The sequence below is a fragment of the Microcaecilia unicolor genome, chromosome 2 (assembly GCF_901765095.1).
Source record: "Microcaecilia unicolor chromosome 2, aMicUni1.1, whole genome shotgun sequence".
NCBI lineage: Eukaryota > Metazoa > Chordata > Amphibia > Gymnophiona > Siphonopidae > Microcaecilia > Microcaecilia unicolor.
The window spans coordinates 462,997,886-463,022,216 of NC_044032.1; the positions used below are offsets into that span (position 1 = coordinate 462,997,886).

General features: G+C 45.2%; 1 protein-coding gene across 1 annotated transcript in view; it reads right to left on the minus strand.

Annotated features, from left to right (window-relative positions):
- The window catches only part of ATRN (attractin), a 626,429-nt gene that overhangs the window by 185,226 nt on the left and 416,872 nt on the right, over nucleotides 1–24,331 (minus strand). Inside the window, 1 exon segment of the mRNA XM_030190990.1 lies at nucleotides 17,950–18,002. Coding sequence (XP_030046850.1) covers nucleotides 17,950–18,002 — 53 coding nt within the window.

Genomic DNA, 24,331 nt, shown 5'->3' on the forward strand with positions numbered 1-24,331 from the left:
GCAATTCTCCTCTTCCCTGCCCTCCCTTCCCATCCATGTCCAGAAATTCTCCTGTCCCCTACACTCCTCTCCATCCATGTCCAGTAATTCTCCTCTCTCCCCTGCCATCCACCAATGTCCAGCATTTCTCCTCTTTCCCCAGCCCTACCCTCGATCCATGTCTAGCAATTCTCCTCTCTCCCCTGCTCTCCTCTCCATCCATGTCCAGAAATTCTCCTCTCTCCCCTGCCATCTTCTCCATCCATCCTTCTCCTCTCCCCCGATCTCTTCTCCATCCATGTCCAGCAATCCTCTCCCCTGACCTCCCCTCCATCCATATTGAGCAATTTGTCCTCTTTCCCATTGTCTCCATCCATATCCAGCAATTCTCTCTCCTCTCTATCCATGTCTCCTCTCCCCTGCCCTCCCCCTCTCATCCATGCCCCGTAATTCATCTCTCTCCCCTGCTGTCCTTTCCCATCCATGTCCAGCAATTTTCCTCTCTCCCTTACCCACCCCTCCATCCATGTTTTCTCTTCTCTCTCTCCTCTCTCCCTATCCTCCCCTCCATGTCCAGCGATTCTCCACTCCCCCATTGTCCCTTCCATGTCCAGTGATTTTCCTTTCTCCCCTGCCCTCCCATGTCCAGAGATTCTCCTCTCCCCCCTATACTCCACCCCATCCATGTACAGCAATTCTTTCTCCCCTGCCATCCCCTCCATGTCCAGTGATTCTCCTCTCCTGATCTCCCATCCATGTACAGCCACTCTCCTTTCTCCCCTGCCCTCCCCTCTATGCCCAGTGATTCTCCTCTCCACCCTGCCCTCCCCTCCATGTCCAGCGGTTCTCCTCTCCCCCATCCTCCCCTCCAATCCATGTCCAGCGATTCTCCTCGCTCCATCCTCCCCTCCCATCCATGTCCAAGCAAATCTCCTTTCTCCCCTGCCCTCCATGCCCAGCGATTCTCTCTCCCCTGCCCTCCTTTACCATTCATGCCCAGCGATTCTCCTCTCTCCCCCTGTCCTCCCATTCATGTCCAGAGATTCTCCTCTCCCCCTATACTCCCCCATCCATGTCCAGCAATTCTCCTTTCTCCCCTCCCATCCATGTCCAGCGATACTCCTCTCCCCATCCCTCCTCCCATCCATATCCAGCGATTCGCCTTTCTTTGTTGCCTTCCTCTCCCACTCAAGCCCAATGATTCTCCTCCCCCCGCCCTCTCCTCCCCTCCATATCCAGCGCTTCTCCTCTCCCCCCTGCCCATCCTCCTTCTCCCACTCTCTGCCTGATTGAGAGTCCGGGCTGGCAGTAATCAGCCAAACTGAAGGCCCGGCACCAGCACTGAGGAGCCTTCATGCCCAACGGCCATGTGCTTGAGAAGGCCCTGTTTCACTCTCTCTGACACATATGCGTTAAAAAGGGCAGCACCAACAGGGCCTACCACAAGCGGGTAGGCTGGAACTAATGCCGAGTGTGCTGGAGCCGGGCCATGCTTATACTGAGCAACTGCGGGCCTGGACTCTCGAGAGGGCAGCGAGCAGAAACAGGAAAAGTGAATGGGAGATAAAGAAAGGTGCCAGTATGCTGTACCGGTGTACACTGGCACAAAAAAAAGCACTGCAACCAATACTCCTCTGTGTTCCTATCCCTGTTACCTCCATGCACAGCATCTCTTCTGTTCTCCTGTCCATTTTCCATATCCATCTTCTTTTCCTCTCCCTTCCCTTCCTCCTGCACCCTCCCCTCCAGGTCCAATGTCTCTCTCTCTCTCCCTCTCTCTCATCTGTTCCTTTCTGCCAGGTCTAGCATCTCTCCCCTCTCTTTTCTCTCCTTATTGTTTGGGTCTCTCTCTTCCCTCCTCAGGAAGGCCCAACATCTCTCCATGCCCCTGCTCCCCTCGGTTCCAACCCATCTCCTCTCCTCTCCCTGGAAATGCTAAACATTTCTCCATTCTCCTTCCCCTCCAGTACAGACAGAACATCCCTCTGTTTCCCTGCTCCCCCCTCCTGCTGTCGATCCATTATCTTTCCATTCCACTTCCCAGTACTGATCCAGCATCTCTCTACTTCCCCATCCCCCTTCCAGGCCCAGCATCTCTCTCTGGTCAGCCCCCATGGTCATTCAAAGTAACAGTATGGCTGGCAGACACGGCAATGAAAGTAACCTGCCTTACACTGAACTCCCCTAGGGCCTTTCTCTTGCTATGTCACACCCACAGGAAGTTATATCAGAGAGGAGAGGGGAAAAGGGGGGGGGGGGGGAAGAGAATGGGAAGGGGGACAGGAGGGGAAAGGGACGTTTCTCTTCCTCTCCAAACCCAACTTATCACCACAGTTCACCATCCTACTCCCCAGCTCATCTACACCACACTCACATTATGCCTTCCAGTCCACCCAGGCCCATCAATACAACCCATATTCTCCCCTTCCCAGCCAGTCCTCAATAGTCCCTCTTCCCTAACTAACCTGTGCATACCATATATTTTCTTTTCTCTCAGACCATCCCCATTTCTTTCTCAGTCCCTCCCAGTCTTCCTCCTCTCATCATCCCATATTTATTTCCCTCACTTATCTCCCAATGCAGTTTGACTTTTGTTTTGGGGTAGGATGCTTAATACCTCCTCTCCCCCCCCCCCCCCAACCATACCTACTCCATTCCCCCATTTTATACCTCTCTGCTCTCTACTTCTTCCTGACCTGCCTTGCTGCCTATCTCTTACTAATTCCTCCTCCATTAGGTTCCCTCTCACTCTACGTTGGTAAAGGCCACTCCCCTGCAGGCTAGGCTCACCCATCCCTCATATCTCAAACAGATTCATTGCACATTTCAAATGCTTACTTCTACCCTTCCTAGCAAGGATCATATTCCTACTCCCCCTTCCCAGAGCAACAGACACCATTCATATCTAGAAATCACAGACAAATACAGAAGCAGGTCCACACCCAGAAAGGCCCTATGAGAAAGGCCCATCTGCATGCACAAACCTTGGAAGCTCAGCAGTCAATTGCTCCACAGCCCCTTGGGTCACATTTGCATGTCTGTTTCCTGCCCTCTGACTGAACATCCCAAAGATCACATGCTGATCAAGAAATCAGTGAACCCAAAGGCATGTATTTATATCAACCAACTGTGTGCCAGCCCACTTGCTAAAGCTCTAGTGGATACAGTGCTTGGCTTGGGGAGCTGACAGGCAGATGATAAAAAGCAAACACAGGCACTAGAGACCATTAGCACCATACAAGTGCCTGCATTTGCTGCTACCCGATGATCACAGCAAGTGAGTGTGGTTAACACCACTTTTTCTGAGAAGTTCTGAGAGAAGAGAACATTTCTCTGGAAAGTGAATGCTATTTTGCTTTGTGCTTTGGGAACTTAAAGATTGGGGTTTAAAGGAGGAACTATAGGTTAGTGTTAGGCAAGATAAAAATATCAAAAGCAAATTTTATCAACCAATCTCCATAGTCTTTTCCACTTAGTTTTAAAAACTTTGTACCACATCATTAACAGATCTAGCAGGCACTGCAGGATCTAGTTTAGTCTTCCCACCCGTCCACCCCTAGGACAACTCTTCATTTATAGTCAGTTATTGTAATTAGGGTAACAAGCAAGGAGTTTTAAAAACATTTCATTACCATCTAAGAAGGAAACACTAAATAAATCATACAATATGCTATATAAACTAAAAGACATTTTTATATTTATTTGGCTTTATTAACAGCCTTTATGAAGAGATCCACCCAAGGCAGTGTACAGCAAGTACAGTTTAATATAAAATTACAATTTTGTTAGCATAATAGTAAAAAAACAAAAAAACAAAACAAGAACATAAATACAATGAGGTTAACCTAATATTAGAACTACAATGACACAGTATCAAAAATATACACATTTAACAGCAGTGGAATTCAAATACCAGAGATAAAATACAACGTTAGCACAATACTAATGATACACCTAATACCACGCGTTAGAACATTCAACCAACATAGATATGATGCTAAAGATTTTCTACAGCATGGCTTAACCATATAGCTGAGGGACCAAGAGCAGATATATGATGGGAACAAGATAATTTGATGGTTAGCTAAAATCAAGGCAAGTTCTTTGTATAATTAAGCAAGAGATAAGAAACTGATCTAACTTTAGGCTAATATCCTTAATACTGTAGCAAGTTTTAAATTATTGAAAAACTCAAAAACACTAAGATGGAGTCAGCAGTCTAGCAGCGAGGGACGTGCTATCCAGTCTTTTGCATTGAGTGTCACATGTATGATTATCTCCCAGTTGGTGAGAGGTCACATATGTGTGCCCGATGCAGAGAGCTCCTAGCTCTCAGAGAACAGGTCTGTTCTCTTAAGGCTAAAGTAGCAGACTTGAAGGAGATCAGGGAGACAGAAAGGTAAATAGAAAAGACCGACAGGGAAGTTGTAGAGAAGTCCCACCTCCAGTCTGGTAGGGAGGTCTCCTAGAAGGAGAGCATCACCCTGGTGAAGTAGAAAGTACTCTTGTAGCCAGGACCTGCCCACCAGGGGATGTACTATTCTCTTCCACCGAGAATATGTCTCCAAGTGCTGCCCGGGAGGTTAGGACAGCTGTTGTAGTTGGTGATTCGATCAATAGGCATATAGATAGCTGGGTGGCTGGTGGACGTGAGGATCGCCTGGTGACTTGACTGCCTGATGTGAAGGTAGCGGACCTCACGCGTCACCTAGATAGGAGTTTACATAGTGCTGGTGAGAAGCCGGCTATATTGGTACATTATGGGTACCAATGACATAGGAAAATGTGGGAGAGAAGTTCTGGAAGCCAAATTTAGGCTCTCAGGTAGAAAGCTCAAATCCAGATCCTCTAGGGTAGCATTTTCTGAAATGCTACCCGTTCCACACGCAGGGCCCAAGAAACAGGCAGAGCTCCAGAGTCTCAATGCGTGGATGAGACGATGGTGCGGGAAGGAGGGTTTTAGGATTTGTTAGGAACTGGGCAACATTCTGGGGAAGGGGGAGCCTATTCCGAAAGGATGGGCTCCACCTTAACCAGGGTGGGACCAGGCTGCTGGCATCAGCATTTAAAAAGGAGATAGAGCAGCTTTTAAACTAGAAACTGGGGGAAGGCAGACAGTCGCTCAAAAGCGCATGGTTCGGGATAAGGTATCTTTCAAAGATATCACCAAAACAGGGAAGATAGGGTATCCTGATAGTGAAGTTGCAAAAGAGACTGTAGTAGATCAGGTGTCCTTAAATAAAAATCAGACAAAAGATTGCAAATTAATACTGTCAAGTACTAAGCATGATGAAAATAGGAACAAATATAGTTTGAAATGTCTATATGCGAATGCCAGGAGCCTAAGAAATAAGATTGGAGAGTTAGAATATATTGTACTAAATGAAAAATTTGATATAATAGGCATCTCTGAGACCTAGTGGAAGGAGGAGAACCAGTGGGACACTGTCATACTGGGGTACAAATTATATCGTAGTGATAGGGTGGATCGAATTGTTGGAGGGGTAGCATTGTATATTAATGAGAGCCTTGAATCAAATAGATTGAAAATTCTGAAGGAAACAAAACACTTCTTGGAATCACTGTGGATTGAAATTCCATGTGTAAAAGGGAAAAGGATAATGATAGGAGTGTACTACCGTCCGCCTAGCCAGGATGAACAGACGGATACAGAAATGTTAAAGGAAATTAGGGACGCAAACAAACTGGGCAACACAACAATAATGGGTGATTTCTATTACTCCGATATTGACTGGGTAAATGTAACATCGGGGCATGCTAGGGAGGTAAAATTCCTTGATGAAATCAAGGACAGCTTTATGGAGCAGCTCGTACAGGAGCCGATGATATTAGGAAAAATTCTAGACCTAGTCCTTAATGGAGCGCATGATCTGGTGCTGGAGTTAATGGTGCTGGGGCCACTTGACAACAATGAGCATAATATGATCGGATTTGATATTAACTTTGAAGTATACATAGGAAATTAAATATGTTAGCATTTAACTTTAAAAAAAGGAGACTATGATAAAATGAGAAGAACGGTGAAACAAAAAAAAACAAAACAAAAAAAAAAAACTTAGAGGAGCGACTGCGAGGGTCACAAATTTACATCAGGCATGGATGCTGTTCAAAAACACCATCCTAGAAGCCCAGGCCAAATATATTCCGCGTATTAAAAAAGGAGGACGGAAGACCAAACTACAGCCGGCGTGAGGTGAAAGAAGCTATTAGAGCTAAAAGAAAATCCTTCAAAAAATGGAAGAAGAAACTGAAAATAAGAAGAAACAGCATAAGGAATGTCAAGTCAAATGCAAAGCGCTGATAAGGAAGGCTAAGAGGGATTTCGAAAAAAGATTGCATTGGAGGCAAAAACACATAGTACCAATTGTTTTAGGTACATTAAAAGCAGGAAGCCAGCAAAAGAATCGGTTGGACCGCTACATGACCGAGGAGTGAAAGGGACGATCAGGGAAGACAAAGCCGTAGCGGAGAGATAAATGAATTCTTTGCTTCGGACTTCACCAAGGAAGATTTGGGAGGGATACCGGTGCCGGAAATAGTATTCCAAGCTGATGAGTCGGAGAAACAATGAATTCTCTGTAAACCTGGAGGATGTAATGGGGCAGTTCTACAAATTGAAGAATAGCAAATCTCCTGGACCAGATGGTATACATCCCAGAGTACTGATAGAACTGAAAAATGAGCTTGCGGAGCTATTGTTAGTAATATGCAATTTATCCTTAAAATCGACCGGAAGATTGGAGGGTGGCCAATGTAACGCCGATTTTTAAAAAAAGGTTCCAGAGGAGATCCGGGAAATTATAGACCGGTGAGTCTGACTTCGGAGCCAGGCAAAATGGTAGAGACTATTATTAAGAACAAATAGAAGATGGCGGTTTGAGAGGAGTATAGAGAGGCTGCTCCTAACTTACCTCCGTTATTTTTGATAAATACAAAATTTTCTATATCTTCGATGCCAAAGAGGAGCGGCAGGCAACGCGCTAGTCCCGCGGCGCTGGTCTTGCCTGGGGTAGGGACGTTGGATCATTTCTTAATCCCAGAAACATTGTTGGGAACACTTTCATTGCTGGAAACTGTAGGGAGAGGACTGCTACACACCCAGCTGGAAGCGGAGACATCACTTAACCCCGAATTGCGGAACCCTCCTCCTATGCCAGCAGACACGCCGAGAAGGGACCAGGAAACCACGGGTCTACACCAAAGGAAGGAGTTTCCTGGCGCGGACGCCGACTCGAGTGTGGGAATGCTGACTATCCCCACAATGGAAACGGTGTGTGAAGGTAGAGAGAGTGAGCTTGGCGAAAACAGCAAAACATTGGAAAGATAGCTGTCGGAAGATTCCACTCTTGAACGTGGCTTACTAAATAAGTCTTTTTTGCCTAGAAAACCTGACATTATAACTTTAGACATTATATGTGAGGCCTTGAAGGGCCTGGAGACTTATTTTTCACAAAAGTTTATTTCCTTAAATCGATAATTTAACTCTATGTTGAAGAAAATATTAGCTATGGGGAAAAAAAAGAGGCAACTATGGATATAGAGATTGAAAAGAATTCTAAAACAATACAAAATTGCCAACAAATTCAAGTTAACATAATAAAAGAGAACTTATATCTTCAAAATAGGATTGAAATCCTGGAAAATTAGGTTAATAAATTTTCCTCAGCAGTTTTCAATCTCACCTCTCACTACCTTTAAAAAATATCTAACGGAAATTTTGAAAATTCCAGATCACATCCTCCTATATCAAAAATTTATTATCTGTCATCATTAAAGGAAGATATGGAACATGGAACAGGAACAGAAGAGCCAACAGAGACGTTAGATATAAACTTGACTCAAATTCTTGAAGATGATAGAGTGGGACTGACAACAGCAACACTAAAAGTAATTTTTATACTACAACCTGATAAGAGACTGGATACTGAAAATTTTTTTTACACAATGATCAAATTTTCCTGAATTGTAAAATAAATGTTTCCAGATGTCTCTAAAATAACTCAAAGAAAATGACAACAGTTCCTTAAATTGCGCCCCAAAGCATTACAGCTTGGTGCACTATTTTGGTTAAATTTTCCTTACAAATGTGTTCTAAAGTTAAATTCAATCAAATATGTTTTGTTTGACCCTCAACAGCTAAATTCTTTTTTGGAATCTCAGATAGCTAAAGCACCAATGTCACACCCAAGTAATGTAATCACCTCGACTCCGTAATAAGTATATCGAAGATACATACCTGTAGCAGGTATTCTCCGAGGACAGCAGGCTGATTGCTCTCACTGATGGGTCGACGGCCACGGCGGCCCCCACCAACAGAATTTTTCAAAGCAAAAAAAATCTCAAGGCTTTGACAGAACCTTCTGGCGCGCGGAGTGCGCGCACCACGCATGCGCGTTGTCTTCCCGCCCGTCACGCGAGAGTCCCGCTCAGTTATAGCCAAAAGCAAGAATTAAAGGACAACAACTCTAAAGGGGAGGTGGGCGGGTGTTTTTTTTCTGATCACCTTCTACATCCACGCCAATGTGGCTTTAGACAGAACCACAGTACAGAGAGAGTACATCACTTTGCGTAACGAGATCCACTCTCAGCCACAGTCAATTTAGTTGATGACCAGCTTATTCTTAATCACCTTTTTTGACAGTGATAGGAGTTGCAGTTTTTTCTTGGTTGTCATCATTTTTGACTAGTCATTCCTATATGGTTTTTGACTAGTCATTCCTATATGGTTATTACCCCAACCTCTGTATCTGAGACCCAAGATCTAAGTTGTGTGGTCCCCTCAAGGCTCCATTCTTTTCCTGGTTTTAGTTAACATTTATCTCAGTTCACTAGCATCCTTGGTAGATAGCTTCAGCTATCTTTTTTATGCAGATGACATCCTTTTGGTCTATCCAGTTAACCAAAATAATCCCAACCTTTGATCTCTTCAGGTTGTCTTCATGCAATGGTTGCCGGTTTACTACAAACAGGCTAGTTCTCAGTAGGGACAAAACAGTGACTGCCGAACTACTGGTAGTTTTTCCTGGCCTTTCCTAGTCTCTGTTTTATTCAATTCCCTGGCTCCTACTGTTGAGTCTTTCTGCTATGAACTTCTATGATCATTTTAAGTTAGCAAAAGGTGCCAGGAATTGTAGGAAAGTGAATAGCATTTTTCTTTACTACCCATCACCTAAGGGTATAAAAAGGTGAAGACTATACCAGTACCTTCTTGCTTTTCAAGCTGCAAAATTAGGTAAAGAATTCTCAGTTATGATTGGGTCTTCCAGCTCCTATAAGGAATTATGGCCAAATAGTAAAATGTTTCTTTTTAAGAAACATGTTATAACTTCTACATCATAATATGATTTCTGTTCATTGCATGCATAATGACTGATATTAAGGATTACTGCGTATTTCCTGAATATAGCCAACTTATGTTAGCCACTATGAACTGCAAAGCTTGAGCACGTTATAAGCTCTATTATTATTACTACTACTGCACTTTCATTTCAGCAGCAGGTTTCCAATGTCTTACAATGAGGTTTCTTGGAACTGCATAGACTGAGGCCATTGCGGGGATTCCTTAGTGTCTCAGCATTGCATACCTTATTCATGCGTTTTTAATCTCACATCTGGTCTACTGTAATGTCTATGGCGGGTTAGTTAAAACCCAATTGAAAAGGACTTAAAACTTTTCAGAATATGGCCACTTGCTTCCTTTGTGGGTAACAGCGATCTGACCATGTCCCTCTGCTTCTTACACAACTGCTACTACTACGAATACTATTTCTATAGCGCTACTAGACGTACGCAGCGCTGTACACTTGAACATGAAGAGACAGTCCCTGCTCGACAGAGCTTACAATCCAATTAGGACAGACAAACAACAGATAAGGGAATATTGAAGTGAGGATGATAAAATAAGGGTTCTGAACAAGTGAACAAGGGTTAGGAGTTAAAAGCAGCATCAAAAAGGTGGGCTTTTAGCTTAGATTTGAAGACGGCCAGAGATGGAGCTTGACGTGCCGGTTCAGGAAGTCTATTCCAGCCATATGGTGCAACAAGATAAAAGGAACGGAGTCTGGAGTTAGCAGTGGAGGAGAAGGGTGCAGATAAGAGAGATTTACCCAGTGAACGGAGTTCCCGGGGAGGAATGTAGGGAGAGATGAGAGTGGAGAGGTACTGAGGAGCTGCAGAGTGAATGCACTTATAGGTCAATAAGAGGAGTTTCAACTGTATGCGGAAACGGATAGGAAGCCAGTGAAGTGACTTGAGGAGAGGGCTAATATGAGCATAACGACACTGGCGAAATATTAGTCGTGCAGCAGAATTTTGAACAGATTGAAGAGGAGAGAGATGGCTGAGACCTGTGAGAAGCAAGTTGCAATAGTCTAAGCGAGAGGTGATAAGAGCGTTGGGTCCCTGTTTCATACTCTATAACATTTAAGGCCATTCATGTCAGAACACATGGTTAACTGTCTTTATTCATTTTTTCATATACCCCCAAGTAGGTCTCTTAGATCAGTGGTTTTCAACTCAGTCCTCAGGGACCACCTGGCCAACCAAGTTTTCAGGATATCCACAATGAATATGCATGAGAATGTATAAACAGACACTTCCTCCTCTACATGCAAATTTCTCATGTTTATTCATTGTGGATATCCTGAAAACTCCACTGGCCAGGTAGTCCCAAGGAATGGATTGAAAAGTACTGCCTTATTTCATCATTCAGTACTTTCCCCGCCAGCCAAGGCACATTATGAGTCAATTCATCACTCAGCAGTTTTTTTCTTAGCGCTATATGTCCAGAATAGTCTCCCTCCCTATATTCCCAAGGTTCAGAGTAACTCTTAAGGCCTACTACTTTGAACAGTTTTAATGCTTAAGCACTTTGCCTGACAGATTTATCAGCCATATATATATATCTGGAACTAAGTGCCCTCCCTACTGAATGACTGCTTAACTTTCCTTTCCTGATTTTTGCAATGCTTTCTTTCTTTTTTATCTTTTCATTGTAAACTGCTTTGACCATTCTATTTAGTAAAAGTAGTATATAAAGTTTCAATAAACAAACAAGCCAACATAAACATGAGGATGTTTCTCAGCAGAATGAACTGGTGCAGCTGTCTAAAGAGAAAGGATGATTAATGGACAACCACAGAAGAGAGCTCAAAGAAAATACATTGCCCTTTGAAAGGAAACTGAAACTGCATCAGACATTTGCATTTCAGTATGACAATGACCCAAATCACATGGCCAAAGCTACACAGGAATGGACAAGTAACAAAAATGCCAATGTCCTTCAACAGCTCAGTAAGCACTCTAACCTCAAGCCAATCAAAAATCTATGGCATGACTTGAAAGTGGTTGTTGAACACTTTCGTAAAGAATGGTCTTACTGACAAATGTAGATATGCAATGTTGGTGGATAATTATCGCAAGAGAATCACAGATGTAATTGCTGCCAAAGGTGCATCCAGCAAATACTGACTTGGAGGAATGGAAACTTATCAAGTTGTTATATTTCAATTTTGTTTTTGAAGTATACGATTTTTACCCAAATAAAAAATTTTCTTCTGAAAAGTGTTGCAAATGGTGTGTTGATGAGTGGAAAAATGCCAGTTAGGTTTTCAGGGTATCTGCAATTAATTTTAATGTGTTAGATTTGGATGCAATGGAGGCAGTGTACGTAAATCTAACTGATGAATATTCATTGTAGATATCCTGAAAACCTGGTAGCTGAGTTTCCCCCAGGGATAGGGGAAACCACTGATCTACAGAATGTAGTACAAAATTGTGATGAGATCTTGACTGCATGTCTGACTTGCTATGCTTCCCAGTCATAACTGAAGATTTCTAGCAAGTGCTCTGGTAACTCAGAGCTCTGGCTTCCTAACCAGCAACACAACACATATTCATCCAGTGTACCCGTTTTGAGTTAATGCAATAGGTAGAACTAATGGCAAAGTAATCTGGAGTTTCCATGGATTCTGGTTAAAGCGAATGATACATACCTGTAGCAGGTGTTCTCCGAGGACAGCAAGCTGATTGTTCTCAAGACTGGGTTGACGTCCACGGCAGCCCCTCGAACCGGAAGAAAAATCTCGTGGGAGGTCCCGCACGCGCGGCTGTCTTCCCGCCCTTGTGCGACCGCTCCCGCTCAGTTAAATGACAAGCAAAGAAATGAGGAAAAAACGCAACTCCAAAGGGGAGGAGGGAGGGAAGATGAGAACAATCAGCCTGCTGTCCTCGGAGAACACCTGCTACAGGTATGTATCATTCGCTTTCTCAGAGGACAAGCAGGCTGCTTGTTCTCACGACTGGGGTATCCCTTGCTCCCAGACTCACTCAAAACAACAAACAGGGTCAATTGGGCCTCACAACGGCGAGGACATAACAGAAATTGACATACGAAGAACAACTAACAGAGTGCAGCCTGAACAGAATAAAACTGAACCCAGGAGGGTGGAGTTGGATTCAAACCCCAAACAGATTCTGCAGCACCGACTGCCCGAACCGACTGTCGCGTCAGGTATCCTGCTGGAGGCAGTAATGTGATGTGAATGTGTGGACAAGTGACCACGTCGCAGGCTTGCAAATCTCTTCAATAGTGGCTGACTTCAAGTGGGCCACTGATGCTGCCATGGCTCTAACACTATGAGCCATGACATGACCCTCAACAGTCAGCCCAGCCTGGGCGTAAGTGAAGGAAATGCAATCTGCTAGCCAATTGGAAATGGTGCGTTTCACGACAGCGACCCCCTTCCTATTGGGGTCGAAAGAAACAAACAATTGGGCGAACAGTCTGTGGGGCTGTGTCCGCTCCAGATAGAAGGCCAATGCTCGCTTGTAGTCCAATGTGTGCAACTGACCTTCAGCAGGGCGGGTATGAGGTCTGGGAAAAAATGTTGGCAAGACAATTGATTGGTTAAGCTGGAACTCCGACACTACCTTTGGCAGGAACTACTACTACTACTACTATTTAGCATTTCTATAGCACTACAAGGCATACGCAGTGCTGCACAAACAGGAACTTAGGGTGAGTGCGGAGGACTACTCTGTTATGATGGAATTTTGTATAAGGAGCATGAGCTACCAGGGCTTGAAGCTCACTGATTCTACGAGCTGAAGTGACTGCCACCAAGAAAATGACCTTCCAGGTCAAGTACTTCAGATGGCAGGAGTTCAGAGGCTCAAAAGGAGGCTTCATCAGCTGGGTGAGGACGACGTTGAGATCCCATGACACTGCAGGAGGCTTGACAGGGGGCTTTGATAAAAGCAAATCTCTCATGAATCGGACGACTAAAGGCTGTCCAGAGATGGCTTTACCCTCTACACGATGATGATGGTAAGCACTAATTGCACTAAGGTGATTCCTTCATGAGTTTGCCTTGAGACCAGACTCTGATAAGTGTAGAAGGTATTCAAGCAGGGTCTGTGCAGGACAAGAGCGAGGTTCTAGAGCCTTGCTCTTGTTGGTAGAGGTGTACATTGTACTTATGAAGGCCTGAACCAAGCAATTTAAGTGCTGCTAAGTATCTAATATCTAAGAATTAATGTACAGACGATGAGAAGTGGAAATTTCTCTTTTTTTCCTGTAAATTACAATGATATTAAACAGGCCAGGTGGAGCAAGTACCCCCCCACCTCTTTCCCCCACCTTCCTCTGACCAAGCAAGTGAAAGACAATGAGCTCCTGCCATTTATTGTCCATTTGCTGTTCACATGAATGTGTGTATTAGCCTTTGAGAGACTTTTAGGATGCAGATCAAAGGAAGTTCCAGGTGTAGGGGGCAGGGCTGACAGAGGAGAGAGAGATAGAAATCCTGTAGTAAGGACTGGATAAGAAATATTATTGCAGAAGGGGGAGAATCTCTCCCTTTGAATATGGCCAGGCTTGGAAGTAAGGCTACTATCCAGGACAGAATTACCCTTTTACAACCATGAATCAGGTAACACCTTATTTCCTTCTCTGCCTAGAACAATTCAAACACTACCTCCCTCGTCCCTGGAGTCAAAAGCAATAGTTCTATTGACAAGAGAAACCTAACACCTCTATAGCAACTGGAAGCAGTAAACTTTTGTCTCCTCTTTTAGAATAGGGGAAATACTAATTAAAAGTTTGAGAAATGTATGTCCAAAACATTTGGACGTGACAACCCCTCCCCCTTGTGCTCCCTTTTTGTCTTGTAAGGGAAAAGAAACCCTATATAATATTTCTCTGCCAGATAGGAGGTTGGGCAGTGTACATCTCTTTTGGCTCCCAAGCCAGGGAGTCTGAAAGAATGTCCTGCTCCCACTTTCCATTGCCATTTCCATTTCTATATATGTTCTCATTTCTGTCATATTCTAGACTATACTTGAATATTTTCTTATTTTTTTATCCTAATCTCTGGATAATTAAATAAACCTGTGTTAACCCCAGGAAGCGCTTCCTTGGTCTCTTTTTGTCTTGGTTACAGTCTAAAATAGTGCTACCAGTTGTCTGGTTCTTTTAAGATTTCGGTCGAGGGGATTGAATTTGTGTGAGCAGTGCCCAGCCGTGATTAGAGACTCTGGAGGCGTGGCACGAAAAGCACAAACACTCTCACACCAAACGACAAACCTCCTCCACTTAAAAAAGTAAATCTTCTTAGTGGAATCCTTCCTAGAAGCAAGCAAGACACGGGAGACCCCTTCAGACAGACCCAAAGTAGCAAAATCTACGCCCTCAACATCCAAGGCCATGAGAGCCAGAGACTGAAGGTTGGGGTGCAGAAGCGCTCCCTCGTTCTACAAAATGAGGGTTGGAAAACACTCCAATCTCCACAGTTCTTCGGAGGACAACTCCAGAAGAAGAGGGAACCAGATCTGACGGGGCCAAAAGGGCGCGATCAGAATCATGGTGCCGCGCGGTCTTGCTTGAGCTTCAGTAAGGTCTTCCCCACCAAAAGTATGGAGGATACGCATACAGGAGGCCCTTCCCCCAATGGAGGAGAAAGGCATCCGACGCTAGTCTGCCGTGTGCCTGAAGTCTGGAACAGAACTGAGGCAGCTTGTGATTGGTCTGGGAGGCGAAAAGGTCCACCGAGGGAGTGTCCCACTCTCGGAAGAGCTTGCGTACCACTCTGGAATGGAGCGACCACTCGTGCGGTTGTATGAGTCTGCTCAATCTGTCGGCCAGACTGTTGTTTACGCCTGCCCCCCAGCTTGCGAAGGTATGCCGCAACCACTACGAGGCACTTCGTGAATACCCGTGGCGCAGAGGTGAGCCCAAAGGGCAGCACACAATACTGGAAGTGATGTGTCCCCAGACAGAATCGCAGATACTGTCTGTGAGCTGGCAGTATCGGGATGTGGGTATAAGCATCCTTTAAATCCAGGGTGCCGGCAGGGCCTGGCGCATCAGCCCCTCTAGGATACCTGGGAGGATGGCTCAGAGGGCAGCGGTCGGGAGAGGCTGGGGAGCCGGTGCGGGTGTCGGTGCTCGAAGCAGTCCAGGTACAGGAGACGGTACCGGGGTACCCGATGACCTGCGAATCGACACCTCTTCAATAGAGGGGGAGCGCTCCTCCTGGCGTGGGCGCTTCTTAGGGATCGAATCTGCGCCGTGGGTGACCGATGACGGTGCTTCTTCGCAAGCTTCTTACGATGCCCGACATCGGCGCTCCACGGCATGGACAAGGAGGAGGTGGAGTCCCCGCGCCCTCTGGGGGTCGGATCCGACAGGGTTCGGTCCCGATGGCCCTGGGCGGCGGGACCAGCTGACGCGGATAGCCCACTCGGCCGTTCACCGCCGCCATCGCTGGTTTTTTCCAGCTGTCGACACCGATGCGGTCAACGTCGAAGGGCCAGCGCAAGTTCCGAAAAGACGGTTCCGAAGAACTTGCCTCGCCACCTGCATCCGCTTTTTCAAGCCAAGACACAAGGTGCATGCCTTGGAATTATGCTCCGGACCGAGGCACTGGAGACACCAAGCGTGAGGATCGGTCTGCGAGATCTGCAGGCCGCACCGACCACACTTTTTAAATCCGCTCAGGACCTTCGAGGACATCAATAGAAAAATCGCGTCGGCGAAGTCAAAACCGTCGATGGTGGCGGTAAAAGTACACCACCACAAGCAAAAGAAGAAATCGGACGCGCGGTCACAAAGCTACGACGAAGTAAAATAAAAAGAAAAACTCGACGATAAGGAATTTTTTTAACGAAGAAAAAGGGGGCGCGCAGGCTAGGCCGGGAAACGGTTTTCCGGGGCTGACACAGAGAGGGACGAAACTGCGTCTCTCTCCAGCGCGGAAAAATAGAAAAACTGAGCAGGAGCAGTTGCGCACGGGCGGGAAGACGGCCGCGCATGCGCGGTGGGCATACCCCGCGTGCGGGACCTCCCGCGAGATTTTACTTGCAGTTCGAGGGGCTGCCGTGGACGTCAACCCAGTAGTGAGAACAAGCAGCCTGCTTGTCCTCAGAGAAATATAGTAAAAATTCAATAGATAATGTTGGCTCTAAAATTCATTTTCTTTTTCATTGCTTGTTGGCTTTAAGTTACACCTTCTCCAGTTCTACCCAGCTCCATTTTGTTAAAATATAGTATACTAGCCCAGTACCTGGCGCTAATTAGTGACCTGCAAAAGTGAGTTGCCAAAGGATACAAGTTATTTTTCATTTTTAATCTGTATATATAATTTCTGGGAACTGCAGTTGATGGGTTTTGTGTGTGTGTGTGTGGGGGGGGGGGGGGGGGTGGTTACATGTTCCCATAAACCATCAGGGGATAGACTGTGGCAGGGTAAGTGGGTATCTAGTTATCGAGTAGGAGTGTAAGGGTCTGTGCACAGGTACAAGCAGAAAGTATGCAGAGATTAGCAGTACCCTCCAAATAGGCAAGGGGTTAGTCCTGGCAGTGAGTTAAGGGAATCACTAGGACATTATGTGACAACCCCTTGAGAGATGTGATCAGATTTGGAGACATGGCAATTCAATGGAAAGACAGAAAAATGATACAAAGCATGCACTGTAAAAAAGTTTCTTATTTTACAAGTTTATATGGGGCAGTCCCTCTCACTTAGGGTAAGAGTAGCTCCAAATGTTCAACATAAAGAAAAAGTGGGTTATTTAAAACAATGGAGAAACAACAGAATGATGATGCATGCAAAATAAAGGGTCCTGCTGGAGAGGGGGAGACAAGCTTGAAATGCAAAAGAAGACAAGGCGCACCATGAACATATGTAAATAAATATCTTGGTTGGTGGCCCTCATGCAAAGTGTTGACAGTCCAGACAAAAAAAAAAAAAAAAAGAAAAATCTAAAAAAACAATAAGTCAGTTTTAAGGCTCTAGGACCTGAAGCACTCCTTTGCCTACTTCCCCTCTGGGTATATAGGCACTACCAGAGACAAATTCAGATAGCAGGGCCTACAAGTCCCTGGTTTCATCTCTCACTTCCCTGCTTATCCCAATTCCATTTCTATAATAAACTTCAAAATACTCATCTTCAACTACCCAGCACTTTAAAACAGGCACCACACCAATGTATAGTACACTGGGCATTTTTTCAAAATCCAAAAACTCCAATAAAACTCAAAAATATATATTGGAGATAAAAGCATGGAGCATACCTTCATTCCCAAGAGGGAAAATATTAAAACATTTCAGAAGATTTACAGAAAGACTCACACTAAATCAAGTGGGGCATGGGAGGGGTGGGGGGTGAAATAAGAGATGTGCCAGGTAGACACATCCTCAACTTGTGCAGAATTAACTGGAACCTGGGCATGCCTCCATGGAGCCCTGGACTCCTCTTTCTGGATTCTGCAGTCTGATCTTGCCAGCCTCAGTCCCCTTGGATGTAAGACACCTTTTTTCCTTTAGTTAGTCATAGCAGAAATAGCAAAGTTTATAATCAACTTCTGAAACATATTAAATCTCTATATGCAAGAACATTTTTGCCTTCAGTTCCAAACCAAAAGAAACAAAAAAATTATAGTCTACGTACAATGACAAGTTCCTTTCAGAGGATTTCCCTGGTATCTGTTTTCAACTTCACACCTAGAGAAACAAAAACAGATTTATTGAATGGCAATATCTTTATCAATATTCTAATACATTCAAAATTAAATACAGTATTGAAAAACAGGAAAAGAAAGCTGCTTACCTTTACCAGGTGTTCTCCAAGGACAGCAGGATATATCAGTCCTCACACGTGTATGAAGCCATGCAGAACAAAGTAAGCTCCAAGGGCTTTGCATAGTAGTCCACCATGCATGTATGAAACTTCCAATGTTTAGTACTATTGCATGAAGCCACCTCAATTTAAAGTATGTTTTCCATATTGTAAAGAGTATGTAGGCAGCTCTGGGGAACAGAAAGAAAAGAGGAGAGCAAGAAACTACAACTCCCCGCATGCCTCAGGGGAACCCTGGGCTAAGCAAGAATACCCCCGTTACAGGCAGGCATCCCCCAAGAAAGAACCAGAAATAAGGAACTACAACTCCCAGCATGCCCAAAGGGAACTTGGGGATAAGAGAAACTATGTGCATTCCCATGAGTCACCAGAGGAGGGCCGCAGGGGAAGGAATAAGGCTGATGCTCCAACCTGGTGGAAGAGGTGGTGGAACAGGTGGGTGGAGAAAGAAGAGACACCAAGGAGCTTTAATGAAAGAAAGGGTGAGCAGCTGGGAGAAGGGCGGGGTGAAGAGAATATGGATTGGGCTCCTGAGGAGAGAGAGGGAGAGAGTGAGCCTTGCCCTATGGAGTTGACTGAACCGGAGAACACCCTGGAAGAGCCGATGGACTTTTCAGCTCTGGCTCAGCGAAAGCCAAGAGAGTAGCGTGGCCAGGCCGGGTCAAGCGGGAGGAGGTCAGGTAGGAGTATGACTGACCAAGAGGGTGGGACCCTAGGCTTTGAGCCCGCGCAAAGCCATTACTGCGTGTTTTGAACCTTGGCTAAAATTGAACTGTGTTTTGAAAGCCTAGTGGACTGAGCTATGTTTTTGAAGCTTGGCTAAAATTGAACTGTGTTTTGGAAAGCCTGGCTAAAATTGAACTGTGTTTTTGAAAGCCTAGCTGGACTGAGCTATGTTTTTGAAGCTTGGCTAAAATTGAACTGTGTTTTTGAAAGCCTAGCTGGACTGAGCTATGTTTTTGAAGCTTGGCTAAAATTGAACTGTGTTTTGGAACGCCTGGCTAAAATTGAACTGTGTTTTTGAAAGCCTAGCTGGACTGAGCTATGTTTTTGAAGTTTGGCTAAAATTGAACTGTGTTTTGGAACGCCTGGCTAAAATTGAACTGTGTTTTGAAAGCCTAGCTGGACTGAGCTATGTTTTTGAAGCTTGGCTAAAATGGAACTGTGTTTTGAAAGCCTGGCTAAACTGAGCTGTGTTTTGAAAGCTTGGCTAGAACTGAACGGTGTTTTGAAAGCCAGGCTAAACTGAGCAGTGGGGTAAAGCTTGGCTAAAAGTGAACTGTGTTTTGGGAAAACCCCGCTACACTGAACAGGGTTTTTTTTTCTTTTTTTTTTTTTTATTATTTGCTACTACTCTTCCCCAGGAGGGAGGGAGAGGCAGCAGCTGTGGAAGCCTGGACTGGGAAACTAACCGGCTTGAGAAAGGTGAATGATAACTGTGCTTTGTTTTTGTGTTTTGGTGCCACAACTGAGGGAAGGAGGAAAGCCCCTCCTAGGCAATAAAAAGCTTCATTGTTCTGAAGAAAAAAGGAGCAGTACTGGAAGGTGTTCTTCAGGTGGTGGAGAGCTGCAACCGTTGAGAAAAGAGGATCCACTTTACAATTGGTGTCAGAAGTGGGATCGCTTCGCGGACCTGTCGCTCGAGGAGGCCAAGACCAGCAGGACAAAAAAGGCCCGACGGAGGGGCCAACGCTGAGAAAGGCGCAGACCCGTCTGGGGTTCCGGTAAGCGGGGCCTAGATTGGGGGAAATAAAGGGATCCTAGAAAAAGGGGAAACATAAGTAGTGAAACCGCACTTGGAGGTGTCCTCTGTTTTTTTTTCCCACCAGGAGTCGCTGTTCCGGAGCAAGGATGGACCCCAAGGAGATCTTCGCTTGGATGACGATGCAGTTCCAGAAACAGCAAGAACTGACGGGGAAGATGGTGGAAGACTCCTTGACGGCGGCACGAGAGCAGCAACAACCGGTGCTGAATATGCTCCAGGATTTTTTTCAGCGAGGGAGCGAGGCTCCCAGGGGCGGTGGAGCCGGAGCAACTGGACAGGGGCCAGGAGGAAGCGGTGTGGTAGGACCTTTATCCCTGAACTCACTTACTTGGGGAAAGTTGTCTGAACAGAATAATGTAGATGATTTCCTGACCGCCTTCGAGAGGGTGGCAGTGGCCGCAGGATGGCCACAAGAGCAGTGGGCCATGCGGTTAGTGCCTTCATTATCTGGGGAGGCTCTAGGGGCCTTTAGAGACTTGGCTCCTGGGGACGCTGCCAACTATGGGAGGTTGAGAGAGGCCATTAAGGACAGATATGGACTAAGTACCCAGGCTTATACGCGTAAGTTTAGGTCCACTAAATGGGAAAAGGGGGAAACCCCTAAATCGGTGGCCACTAAACTGATGGACTTGGTAAAAAAATGGCTGGAACCTGATCGCCACACCCCGGGAGAGATTCTTCAAGAATTGGTAGTGGAGCAATTCCTGCAGGGCCTTCCCAGGGAGATTAGGGCAGGATTGATCCAAAGGGGCTGTAAGACGTTGGAGGCCGTGACAGCCGGGTTGGAGTGTTATTTGGAAGCCCAACATTGGGGGGGGGACCCGACCTGGAGGGTGGGAAACCCCGACCTGGGGGAGGCTGGGGTTCCAAAAGTTCCTTCTTTAAGACAGATCCCCAGGGGGGGAAACCCGATTACGGCTGGGGTGGTAAAAAGCCCGTAGTGCCCTCAGGCCCTGAAAAAAAGGCCCCCTCGTATAAAGGAAAAATCTGTTATAAGTGTGGGAAGACTGGGCACTTCAGGAGGGATTGTTCAGGTCGAGAGGGATGGACCTCGCAGGTTGCCCAAGGGTTTAGGCCTCGGTATACTGCTAAGGTAGAGGTTGAGGGTTTACCGACTGTAGCCATGTTAGACTCCGGGGCAGACCAGTCCATGATCTCTAGGAGGTTATGGGAACAAATGAGAAAGGTGAACGATAACTGTGCTTTGTTTTTGTGTTTTGGTGCCACAACTGAGGGAAGGAGGGAAGCCCCTACTAGGCAATAAAAAGCTTCATTGTTCTGAGGAAAAAAGGAGCAGTACTGGAAGGTGTTCTTCAGGTGGTGGAGAGCTGCAACCGCTGAGAAAAGAGGATCCACTTTACAATATATCAAATCCTAGGAAAGGCAGTTGTATATGTTCTGTGAGGACCAGTATCTTGCTGTCCATGAAGAATGCATTTCACAGGTAAGCAACTTCACTTTCTCAGGTCAAGTAGGATATCATGCCCTTACACACAGGAATCCCTAAAAAGAAGTTATCTTTGACAAAGATGCAAAAAAAGAAAAAAAATAAGAATGGAAACGGGCAAGAAATGAAGGTTTGTTTGTTTTTGGCAGCAACAATCTATTCTGTAATTTTTAATAAAGAAACATGAAAATAATAAAAATGGGCTTTATAGGGTATTGAGCTGGAGATTCCTGCAGCAAGAATTAACCAAACTTATGGTACCATCAGGAATCCTTTTCCAAACAGTAATGGTATATGAATATGTGGACAGAAGCTCATGGAACAACTTTGCAGATCTGAATGGAACCTGATCTCAAATGGTCTACAATATGGCCATGGATTTGTAATTATGAGCCCTGACAATTTCAACACTATATCACACTTATTTATATACTTAAAAAGCCAAGCTTGCCTAGGCACAAGTGAAAGAATATGCTTGGCTACAGGTTTATTGGACTCAAAAAAAAAATGCTGGGATGCCTTTCTGAGGGCTTTGGTCTCTTTCATGTAAGATACTAAAATTATTTTGCAATCCAAGACATGCAAAGAACTTCTCCCTCAAACTTTTTTTTTCACAGGCCTCATGTCCATAAAGATAGACTAAAGGGGACAGTCAACACCATCTTAGAAAAGAATTTAGTACAAGCAAACAAGACCATCTTAGTATCATAAAAAAGCTTGGAAAAGAAGAATATGACATAAGGTGAAGCCCAGTGATTAGCGCAGCGGGCTTAGATCTAGGAAAGCCAGAGCTTAAAAGTTGTTTTATCCTCCACTGCCTCAGGTACAAACTTAATTGTAAGCCCTTCAGGGGTAAACAAATACCTACTGTAACTAAATGAAACTTGCCTTGAACTATTACTACTGAAAAGGTGTGAGCTAAATAAAAACAAGAGACCTGAAGTTCACTATATATGCTGAAGTGACCACCAAAAAACCAAGATCTTCCAAAGGAGTTTCCATCAGCTGATTAAAGCTACGTTAGTCCCAGGACAGAGCAGCTGACTAGATATAGCAAACTTCTTATACTTAAATTCACAAGTCATTCTAGTAGTCTCTCCCGGAAATCATAAGGATTTGACACACATCACAAAGAAGGTTTATTAAGAAGAAAGTTACTCTCTCAACATCCAAGCTATAAGGGCCAGGTAACAGATGATGGGATAAAATAGAGTTCCAAAAAAGCTTTATCCATCTTAGTTCCTTGGTCTCCCTTGAGTTTTAGAAAATAAGTTTCCAATAGAGCAATCTGAGAATATACACAGATGGCTGTCCCATAAAAAAAGATTAAGGAAACTGTAAGAATGTACAAAAATCGCTTTAACTCTTAGTTTCTCTAAGGGAGATAACAGCAAAATCACGATGGCCCTATGTGAAAAAATATTCTACTAATCTTGCAGAAAAACTAATTAAATTCATTAGCCTTCATAAATAAAAGAAACCTAACGTGAACCTGCATGACAATTTGATGCATCACGTTTCCTTTTCCCTGGCCTTGTCTCTACTGGATGATACCACCCATGTCTGAGGTTAAGATCCTGCTCATCACTGGAGAAAAATATATCACATTTCATTTAAAAGCAAGTACAGAACACATTCAAAAACTCCAAAAATGCTTTACAGCACAGAGTTGCAGAAAGTCAAAATATGGTTGGATATTTATTCAGGCCCCTTAGGTCTAGGATGGGACGCCACCACCCCCCCCCCCCCCCCCCACCCCCCCGTCTTTTTCTGCACAAGGAAGCACCTGGAATAGATTCCCAGCCTTTCTTCCCCTGGTGGAACGGGTTCGACAGCTTGAGCCTTTAGAAGGGCCGAGAGTTCCTCTGCAAGTACCTGTTTGTGCTGGGAACTGTATGTATGAGATCCTGGTGGGCAATTTGGAGGCTTGGATTCCAGATTGAGGATGTATCCTAACCGGACTATTTGAAGAACCCACCGGTTGGAGGTTAAAAGAGGCCACCTTTGGTGAAAAAATATCAACCTCCCTCCAACCGGCAAGTCGTCCAGTACGGACACTTTTATTGAAGCTATGCTTAACTGGAGCCAGTCAAAAGCCCATCCTTTGGTTTTGCTAGGGAGCAGAATGGGCCTTAGATGCACACTGTTGACGAGAACAAGCGTGTTGGGGCTGAGCCTCAGCAGGCTGCCAAGAAGCAGGAGTGTACCTACGCCTAGAATAGGAATAGGGGGAACTCCTCTCCCCCCCCCCCCTAAAATACCTCCTAGATGAGGAGGAGTAGCAGAAGAGAGCGAATGGTGGAAGAAAGAATCCATAGCATCATTATGCTTCTTGATCTGATCAACAAGATCCTCTACTCTTTCACCAAAAAGGTTTGTCCCCCCCGGCAAGGAACATCCGCCATTCGCTGCTGGACAGAATGATCCAGGTAAGAGACACGCAGCCATGAGAGTCTGCGCATCACTATACCCTGAACAGCTATCTTGGATGTTACATCAAAAGTGTCAAATGTACCCCTGATCAGGAACTTTCGACACACCTTCTGCTGTCTGACCACCTGGTGAAAAGGCTCAGCCAGCTCCATAGGGAGTGCATCACCCAAGTTCGACAGTTGCCATATCGAGTCCCGCAAGTGCACGCTCGTGAATCTTGATTGAATCTTGGCGGCAAGCATAGCGGCCTGATAAGCCTTCCTCCCAAAAGAATCAAGAGTTCTAGCTTCTCTGCCTGGGGGCACCGAAGCATAGTCTCTAGTACTCTTGGCTCTCTTGAGGGCGGAGTCTACCACCATGGAATTGTGGGGTAACTGGGACCTCATCAATCCAGGTTCACCGTGGATCCGATACTGTTTCAGCTTTCTTCAGGACCACAGGGCCAGACAGAGGGGCCGACCAGTTTTGCATAAGGACCTTCTTCAGTACCTTATGCAGAGGAACTGTTACAGCCTCTTTAGGTGGAGAAGAATAATCTAGAATCTTGA